At 35.7% G+C, this 10,713-nt stretch overlaps 1 protein-coding gene across 1 annotated transcript in view; it reads right to left on the bottom strand.

Annotated features, from left to right (window-relative positions):
- Slc39a12 (solute carrier family 39 member 12) overlaps window positions 1–10,713 on the bottom strand; it is an 83,992-nt gene that overhangs the window by 42,282 nt on the left and 30,997 nt on the right. Inside the window, exons 7-9 of the mRNA XM_004645208.2 lie at window positions 7,609–7,719; window positions 5,263–5,329; window positions 950–1,108 (exon numbers count right to left, since the gene is read on the bottom strand). Coding sequence (XP_004645265.1) covers window positions 950–1,108; window positions 5,263–5,329; window positions 7,609–7,719 — 337 coding nt within the window. The remainder of the gene's footprint in view (window positions 1–949; window positions 1,109–5,262; window positions 5,330–7,608; window positions 7,720–10,713) is intronic.

Genomic DNA, 10,713 nt, shown 5'->3' with positions numbered 1-10,713 from the left:
AGACCCTGTACCAAATACATAAATTTTTAAAAATTAAAATTAAAATAATAAATAATAATGTATTGGTAGCTGGGTGTGGAGGAGGTGCATGCCTATAATCCCAGTACTCTGCAGGCAGGAATATTAGCATAAATTGGAGGCCAGCCTACTTTACACAATGAGTTCAAGGCCAGCCCGAACTATACAGCAAAACTCTGTCCAAAAAAAAAAAGGAAAAAAAGTGTGTCAAGACTGTGGAAATAGACCCAGAGTACTTCAGGGGACATTGTAGACCTGAAAGAAAAAGCAGAAAGAATGGTTGCTAAGAGCCCTCTCCCTGGGGCCTGTGCTTGTTCAAATCCATCTCTACTATTTTGGGGGCCTTCTGTGAAATCCCTATTTTACCAACTTTTGGTTCCTGGAAGGCAGAATTTGAAATACAGGGCTATTAAGATTACCCAGCGAAAGAGTCTTATGTGTATTTGCTACCATACGCTTGTCATTTCAATTTTATGCTTCACTGTAAACATTTTATATAAATTAGGTTGATGAAACCATGGCTTGGCTGTGGTTTAAATGTTATTTTGTGTCATTGCCCTGTGTTCTAACATAATGAGTTAAGTTCCCCTCTTAGTATTTTCCTCACATTTAATATGGAGATCTAAGTTCTTGCCAAAGTTCTTTAAAATGCAATTTCTCTGAATGACTCTCTTTCTATATAGAATGTTCTGGGATTCAGACAGAGTTGTTTCTGACTCTGGGAATGAGCGTAAGGAGTCTACTTAAGTTGTACCTCAAGGTCCAGAAGTTTGAGTTCTCTTCCTCTTATGGTTTAAATAAATCATAAATGGAAAGTATTCATCTTTCAATCATATGTTGGCAAGATAATCCAAGTAAATCATAGCTGTAATTAATACATTATGACTTTCTCAAACAGCAGAGTAATTTTTGATTCTGTTGTCCAACTTACCCATTTCATGTGGAATTTCATGACACAAGATAGCAATTGTTGTGGTCACTCCTGACTCAGATGAAGATGAGAAGGCTGCTCCTAAGACTAGGCCATCAGCAAAATTATGCAGGCTGTCCCCAACCAGTATCATCACTGCTAATAAGTTCATGGTTTTGCCTAAGGAACGAACAAAGTGTGAGAAGCATTAGCAAAGTGCAATATGTTTCATGGAATCTTTCAAACACTGTCAATTTTCCCACCCACTCTTCATATCCTTCTAATCCATCTAATTTAATTACTTTGCTTTCTTTCAGCTTTCAAAACAAAAAAGATGCAACCGTGGTAACCGATGGGCTTCAAATGGTGACTATTTTCTTACTGGTTGAAACAATCATGAGATAAATTATGCTTTCACATTTATTATTTTATCATCTTTTCTAGTTAAGCCAAGAGCAGAAAATAAAAACAATATTACAACCTCTCAAAATGCTACTGATGACTTTGCCATCGGTGTCTCTTAAGTTACATTTTAAAATAATCTAAGGGCCTTGCCGTGTTTGGAATACTTACGTCATTTTATATTGTTTATGTTTAAATTTATCCTATTAATGAGGTGGCATCAGGAGGTCAGGCTACAGAATTTTCATTACAAAGGAGTTGATTTTTCCAGGATTCGTCCTCCAAGTCTGACTGGCTTGGGTCCACCTGCTGCACTGTGCTTTCTGCCACTGTGTGATCAACGTGTTGTTTTTGGTGACTGGTGCTGATGAGCCTCCCTAAGTGTCTCACTTGTGTCACTACTGTGACCACAATAGAACCATGAGCATCCTTTTGGCCTCCTCCATTAGGCACAATTACTCCATGTACTTTCTTCCAAAAAGCATCTTTCCCTACTAGATCGGTTCATGGGATTCTATTGCCTAATGCCCTTTATCTGATCAGGAGAGAGTTGATGAAATAATTTTGATCATAAGTGGGTTCCAGTTTAATGGACAGAATTTCTGATTTTAAAAACCTGGATTGTGTGTTTCAACTCAGTAATAGAGCTGAACTCACAAACACAAAAAGAATTTTGAGGATGACATTCCTTCTGACAGTCAACTGCCCAGTTATACCATTTGAAAAGAGTGGTCCTTAGCCAAGTAGCATATTGTGAACCTGCATTAGTTATTCAGCTGAAAAGATGCTGTGTTATAGGGGAAAGGAGTAGCTCTTGGTACTGTTAGAACTGAACATATTATTCTGATAATTGCATTTAGTAGAAATAGAAAGAGGCTGTTTTCTGGGTTCTAACCCACACATGTGCCGAGACGGAGGAGAACCATATTATAATGTGGTGAGCTCTTTCATTGAGAAAATGTAATTTGGTACACTGCATATCCCACCCTATAAAATAACATCAGGAAACACCAATCAGAGCCTAGATTTTCAGCCAGGAGATCACTGTGTTGACTGTATTACAAAGGTGGCTTGTGCATTTGACTTGGAAAAAATCATACATATTTATAAAATATCACGAAGGACTAACTTACATTCTTCTTCTGTTTCACTAACTCACTTTATTCTTTATTACAACTGGCAGATTTCAGAAACAGACCTAAACATGCAGATTAAATATTAAATTATTAAACTCAAGGAGTTCACACTGGCATAGCCTAGAGCTCTCAGAGCCCAAGGACAGCATCAAATCATTTGGCTCAACCTGTCCATTTTGAGAAATAAAGTCATTATAAAAAGAAAAAAATTATTTTAATGTAAAGTGATATATTCAGTAACACTATAACATGCAAGTAAAGTTGTGATTTCTATGTGCCTACACATAGTTTCAATATTAACAGAACATATTCAAATTTTAGAGAATATGTACTCTGCTAGGAAACATGTGGCCTGTTTTGCTTCTGTTATTTTATTATCTCTCATTATGGGTTTCTGAATGTCAGATTATGGATATGTAACAAGCCATGAGACAAATATACAAATTTGCATGTAAACCACAAGGCAAGCATTGTGGGCATTCTTTAAGAAAAATACTGTTTAGAAGAAGATAGGCATCTGCTGGTAATTGAATGTACTCATTACAGAAATACCTATGATATTTGACCTTCATTCACATACCTGGCAGATATATACAGTTCTACATTTCTGAACTATCAGAGGTTTTCCATGCTAAAACAAGGGCTGGAATTAATATTATTTGGGGTTTGTTGTTGTTTGTTTAAATCAGACAATGGGTAGGATTTTCACATCCTGCCTTTCAGAACTCAAGTTGAGCTCCACCAATGAGGTAATATGAAAAAAATCATCAAATAGTTGAAGGTAATTCAGCATTTTCCTGGCAAAGGGACAGTTATATGTTCTAATTTGGATTTGTTCACTGTTCTTTCCCTATCCCAAGTTTGATACGTGTAGTGGGAGGATATGAAGACTGCAAAATATTTGGATAGGATGATTGTTACTTCCTGGTCTAGTTTCCACTCCCTGCTCTTAATTTGACTTGGCACACCTTTGTCTCCCTTTCCTTTCTTAAAAAGAACTTCATTGTAGATTTACAACATTCCAAGCCTTCTAAATTAATCCTGGGATTAAAAATTTAGAAGGAAAATTGCTGTCAACAATGTCCTGAAGGCATAACTGAAACAAATACGTAACAACATGTTTTGAAGCAAAGAAAGCATATGAGTTAGTATTACACAATTAGAATATTCATCATGAGCCACACTAACACAATATATTAAAAATATTTATAACCCCAAATACATGGCAAACTCTGGATAAACAAAATTCATTTAAGCCTGTATGCATAATATCCAAAATATCGCATTCGTTCCAACATTCCTTGAGTGTATAAAAGAATGTGAAAGAATTCACAAGTGTAGGATAAATTAGTGGTTATGAAGAAATTGTTAGTGTGCTAATATTCCTTTAGCTCCCCAAAGCTGGAGCTTATTAGCTGTGTGAGCCCGAGGAATGGCATAACCACTCAAACATTTGGTTTTTCATTTCTATAATTTGAGTAATATTTATTCTTGCTTCCATAAGTTATAGGAGAATTGAACTGACAGACTCTCTTCACTATGCCTAGTACCTAAAACTTGTTGAACTCATGGTGGTTAAAGTTGATTAACTTATTGTGAAAGAATATGAATAAGTAACCATGACTGGATTGACATTAAAATATGAGAAAGTTTATGTCACAACAGTGGGATATAAATGAGAAAAATGGGAGAAAGATTTAAGAGCAACTTTGGCCAGCCAGATAGCTCCGTGGATTAAAGCACCTGCCTAGGCAGAAACAGGGACAGAGGTTCGATTCTCGGTATGCCGTGCTGGCCCCACCCCTGGGGCACACTGAGAGGGCAGCTAAGACTGGGCGTGATGCTGCGCACCTATAATTTCAGTACTTGGGAGGCTAAAAACAGGAAGATCACTACAAATCTGATCTTTATAGTGAGACCCTGTAGAACTTGTACTAAAATGCAAAATAAATAAATAGATTTAAGAGCAACTGATGACAACCAAAACAAAAGAAAACAAAAACTTCAAAGAATTATTCAGAAATATAAGTAGAGATTAAGTTCTACCTACAATTGGTAAGTTAAATTCAGAAATAGTAAAAATCATAGAAAAAAGATTGATGGAAAGTGAGAGAAACAAATGAGGTACAGAATACGATGTGAAAAATGAGACATTGTTGATGTGAGCTCTTCATGTCAATGACACCATAATAAAGGAGATAGATATTTGTGTGCAATTTTCAATTATCTATGATAAAAGTTGAAAAAGTGATGTCTCCATATTTCATGGTGAATTAAGAGTTTTTAAAGTCATATGAAAATAATAATAACCCTGATATATATCCTAATTGCAGATTGCAGGGGAGCAATTTTAAGTGCTTGAGGAAAACAGACAGATATGTCTTAATTGAAGGTTTTTTGCAAAGTTTTTGATAAAATACATATGCAATGTGAAATCAATATAATTTTGACCACTTATTTTAAGATGCTTTCTATGGCGCTTACTACATTTAAAGTGCAAGGCCGGCCCAGTAGCTCAGCGGACTAAAGTGCCTGCTTAGGCAGAGCAAGCGACCAGGGTTCAATCCCTGGTCTGTCGTGCTGGCCTCCCCTCCCGGGGCACACTGAGATGGTGATTGAGACTATGAGCAGTGGCGTGCACCTGTAATCCAGCCCTTGGGAGGCTGAAGACAGGAGGATGACTATGAGTAGTACAATCTACATAGTATAGTGAGACCCTGTAGATGCTGTCTTAAATCTAGGAAAAGAAAAAAAAAAAAAAAGAATAAAGTGTAACTTTTAAAAAATGGCACTCACATTTTCTGTTGGATCTTGTCATGCTTGCTACAGAGATTTCAGCTGTCTGTGAATCTTCTGGGCCTTTCTATTTTAAATTTAAAAATAACTGATCAAAGGCAAATAATTTATATTTGAATGAAACATCTTAAAACCTATGTTAATTTTTTAAAACAACACCTTTCAATATACTAGCTTATATTACAACTAGGTTTTCATGACAAAATACATGTCCAGCTGAAAGTAGGTGAAGAGAACACACTTTTTACACTGCCGAGTTTAGCTGCATCCAACACGCTGTGCGGATCACTGTCATTCACCGAGGTTGGAGGCTAGTGAGGCAGTCTGTAGTTCCTACTTAAGTTACATGAGCATTTATGAAGCCCAAAAGCTGAGAAAGAAACAGTCCTCCACCTAATTTGTTCAATTTCCTGCATGGTGGGCTGTAGATCTAAGATTCATTTTTCTACTTGTAAATTGGTAGCATGTTCTAGATGGAGAAGAAACCCATATAAATAAACTTAATATCTCATTCATTCATTGAATCATAACATTCTGTTTTAATTGCTTTTCTAGTCAGTGAAAGAATTTTAACAATATAGAAAATGCATCAGTAGAATTACAAAAATAATAGATTTATTAAAATTTTCACTGCTTAATATGAAAGAGAAGGAGATTTTGTAATTGCCTTCTGTGGTATGAATTAGGATTATCAGATTTTGTTTCAAAGACTGGCTTGCAGTTCAGTTTCTAGAAGACACTCGTGATACTTAACATTCGTAACCCATTGTGAATACAATCCCCTTCATGTAGCATTAAACATATACTTTTAAAAGAATATTCATGTCATTTTCTCACTCAAAATTGTGGAAACTTTAACACAAATGTAATGTGAGACAAGCATTTTATAGAAAAGAAGAAAAGTAGTGTACACACATATAATAGCACCTATTCAAAAGATATGTTTCTTTTTGGGGAATGAAGGATAAAAAATAAAATTGAACACACAGGAGAGAGTTATTAAAGTTTCAAGCCTCTTTCCTGAAATTAAGTGGAAAACAAAACAGAAAATCCAATTTAATCATTTTATATTATTTCAAAAACCCAATTATCATAAAATGTTTTATAATTTCACTAAAACAAAGGAGTTCAGATGTCTAATAAAAGAATACTTCTTTCCAAAAACAACTATATGTTGTCATACTATGTAAAAGAAACTACAAACAAACACCCAAGTCTCCTTGTTAATTGAGAATTATGAGGTTTTTTCCTTCAATCTCTATTTTCCTAGAAAATGGGAAATTGAACCCATCAAACAATCCTGTAAATTCATATGCTTTCTATTTGCCTTTAGGTTGATCCTACAGTTTAGGTAGTGAAATTAACAGTGAATATACAGAATGCTCAAATAGTTCAGAGCTCACTAAGTTCAGATCAGAGACTTTCTTATGTGTATCTTGTGGCTTGAGATCCTCAATTCGGAGATAATGAAACCCACCATAAAGTGATTTTAAAACTAATCCTAGCCTGAAGTTATCTTGTTTAAGACCACTTTTAAAATATCTAAGCAATTATCTGAAGGCAATCATTTGTTACAAATAATAAAGCCTTCAAAAATCATTTAAGAGAATATTTTTACGTTCCAACCTCTAAGTTGGCATTAGATCTGCAACCCATTGCCACACTTATTTTGCTAAGTTAATGTCTCATAATGAGTTCAGTTGTGTCTCTCAGCTAGCAGTAAACCCTCTATATCAAAGCCTTGGTTACAAGATCCATGGTGACATACAATTATTTATTGCTTTCATATTTGGCCTCTCCCTCTACTTGTTTCTTTAAGTAGAATGGGAATTTTATGTTGAGCCTTGGGAATATGGACCATTTTATTATAAAAATACAGTAGAATCTAAGGTTCTTATAAAATGACTCATTGAACAAAATCAGTTCTCTTCCACATTGTGAATTGAACACCTCAGTGAGTCCTACACAAACTAATGTTTGTTCAACAGCTTTTTTCAACATTTATTTGCATCAACCTAGACTGGTTAAAGGTTAAACAGAATAGAACACATAAAGGTCAGCTGTTTCATGAAAACTTATAAAACAAAACAATGAAAATTGATCAATCCACCAATCTGTCATGTTTCAAAGTGGAGCAGATAACAATGACTTAGATCTCCAGCGCGTGCAAACAGAGATCCTTAACCAGCTTCCAAGGCACTGGCCGTAATCCCAGTGTTTATCATGGGCAAGAACAGGCAAACCAGGAGTGGTTCCTACTCTACCCACATCACGGGCTTCCATCTATTCCTTGAAGAATAATGGAAAGAAGGAAGTCAAATCAACAGATTGGCTCAGAGCACTTACCAACTGGATAGTTGATGCAGATTCGCCTTTGCCTGACTGGTCACCTAACTCAGGGTTGAGTGCGAAGTGGTGGGAATGTCCCACGTGCCCATTAACCAGTGAGAGGTCCTGCTGGATGAGGGTGGTTTAAGGTTAGTGAAGGCCAAGAGAACACAGAGGCAGAGTTGGTCAAGTCCATGATTCTATTGAACACTTTGTTTATGGACCAAAGTGTTGGGTGGCACAAAAGGAAAATGCTATTGTGGTGATTGCATTGAGAGGACTATTTGCTAAGATGCCTAATTTTAGAGAAGCACAAACCTGCCCTAAAATATGCATGCTCTGAATACTTTTAGAATATAGGACTGGAGGGGCCGGGGAGATGGCTCAGTAGGATAAGCGCTTGACTGGCAAATGCAAGGATCTGAGTTCAATCCCCGGTTCCACAAAAAAAAAAAAAAAAGAATATAGGACGGGATATATCTCAGTGGCATGAGTGCCTACCTGGCAAGTGCAAGGTCCCAAGTTAGATCCCCAGTACAAAATAAAATCTAGCTTCAAAAACCTAGTTAGGGCCAGCGAGATAGCTCAGCAGACTAAGCACCTGCTTAGGCAAGTGCAGGGATCAGGGTTTGAACCTCGGAACCACATGTTGTACTGCCTTGCCCTAGGGAGAGCTGAGCCGGCCCAGGCATGGTGGTGCATGCCTATAATCCCAGTGCTGGGGATGCTGAAAACGGGAATCACTAGGAGTCTAAGCTGCATAGTGAGACCCTGTACCAAATACATAAAATAAATAAATAAATAAATAACCTCTAGTTATGAGTTAAAGAACCTGGAATAGTAGAGCAGTAGTTTTTATATTATCTTTTTCATACATTGAAATTTTATATTTATACAAAATTTAATTTTGAATGCTGACTGAGCTATTGCAATGCTGATTATTCAAATTATTATAGTTTTAGTAGTACAAGTGTTAAAATAGAATCTTCAAAAATCCATTCACCAATTAATGTACTGTACTTATAAACATTTGTATTTTTTATTCTATGCAATAGTATTAATTTTGAAATTGTGCTCTTAAAACTCATTTTAAATTCTCAGAAAAGCCTAAGGGCCAACAGAACAAACTGCATTTTTGGATAAATCAGAATTTCTTTCATACATTTCCATCTTGGTGAAATTTCTCACTATTAAGTATAGACTGGCATGTTAACATTATAATTTAATTTTCTTTATCCCCAAAAGCTAATCTATTGAATACAAATGGGGACCTACTATTGTTTTTATCCTTCTTGAGATTAGAATTCCTTTGAGGAAGTTAATTTCCTAAACATTTAGGGTAAATACTCTGATTGAAGCTTGTATTTTCAATTTCCAAATTACTATACCGTCCTCAGGTAAGCACTAGGCCAAGGAAAAACTTTACCCTATTAAGACTGGCAATTTTCATGAGATTTGATTTAAAATCTATTTGAGGCCTTGATATGTACTTGTTTTTGGAAAGTTTCAATTTATTTATTTATTTTGCATTTTAGGGATGGGTCTACAGGGTGTTCAGGGTATCACTACTAGATCGGACTCGTAGTGATCCACCTCTTTACAGCCTCCCAAGAGCTGGGATTACAGCTGGGATTGAACTCCCAAACCCTGCATCCACTTGCAGGTGCTTTAATCCACTGAGCTATTTAGCTGGCCCTTTGGAAAGTTTCAATCATGCAGAAAAGCTGAAAGAGTTGGACTGCGGTACTCAAACACCAACTTTCTGGATTCTATAAGAACAATTCAGCGTATTTTATCACACAACTATCCATGTGTCATCCTTTTATGCAACATTAAAGCATTTTATATTTTTATGCACAAAATAGAATTTTAAACAAATTTAAACATGATATTTTAAAGATATTACTACTTGCCCCAGCACAGCATATATCTATGTTAATAGTGGCTTAAGCAAGCAGGTAAAGGTCCAGAGAGTGGGTAGCAAGCCATAGAGGAAGGCAGGGTCCCACATCACCATAAGGAAATGTTTCGGTATGTTTTCCTTAGAGTCTTTCACAAGTATTTATCTTTTTAACCATCCCACCAAACAATTAATCTATTTTTCTTATAATGTATAGATGCAGAAGAAATATATCATGAATAAAACACATTGTTTTAGGGTCAGAGAGAGAGAGCTCAGTGGTCTAAGCACCTGCCTGGCAAGTGCAAGGTCACAGGTTTGATACCTGGTACTGCATGCCATGCCAGCCCCACAGTGAGCTGGCCACTGAGATACTGGGCGTGGTGGCGCACACCTGTAATCCCAATGCTGGAGAGGCTGAAACAAGAGGATCACTAGGAGCCTGAGCTATGTAGTGAAACCCCATACCAAATAAAGAAAACTTAACATTTCATTTTACACAGAGAAGTTGATCAAATACAGGCACAATAAAAGAAATTGTTCAAGTCAGAAAGAGATTTGGCATGAATCATATTTCTGAGCTTCTTGTATCTGGAATTTTAAATATTCTTAAGATAGATTATAACAAGTAATTTTATGAATTTTTAAAGTTTTCACCTTCTTGCTTATTTCTTTTTGTTTAGAAAAGACATCCGAACACTAAGTAGGAGTTTAACACTTTGAGACTCTTCTTTCCCCAGACATGAAATAGATATAGTCCTATTTTGAACCAACCATAAAATTAAACAAAAGATTGTAATAAATACATCAACTGACTAGCAATAGATGTTTAAAAAATAATAACCATAACTAAGAGTAATTTTCTGTTCAGAATGATTTATGTATTTTTAAAATTAGAACTGTCCTGCTTCAAGGTTGTATATGTTGAGATTTTTGGACTTATGTGTAAACATAAGAAGTGTATAATTCTTTATGCCTATTTTTAAAATATATTCTAATTTTTAAATGTTTTTTCATCACATTATGTAGGGATTTAAAGTTCAACATATCAATACTTGATGAAAAATACCTGTTCCATAGTATGCCTAAAATCTTTGATATGCAGACAGATAGTGAGGTTAAGCTTAACAGCCTAAGTTATATGGTAATAACAATAAGCTTGTCTTCTGGATGGTTAATAACCTAAGTTTGCGGACCAAAATTAGAGAAAAAGGAGGGCCGCA

This window comes from Octodon degus, unplaced genomic scaffold (genome assembly GCF_000260255.1).
Source record: "Octodon degus isolate 3935 unplaced genomic scaffold, OctDeg1.0 scaffold00220, whole genome shotgun sequence".
NCBI lineage: Eukaryota > Metazoa > Chordata > Mammalia > Rodentia > Octodontidae > Octodon > Octodon degus.
The sequence above is the reverse complement of the archived record's forward strand: the minus strand, read 5'-3'. Positions and strand labels throughout refer to the sequence as shown.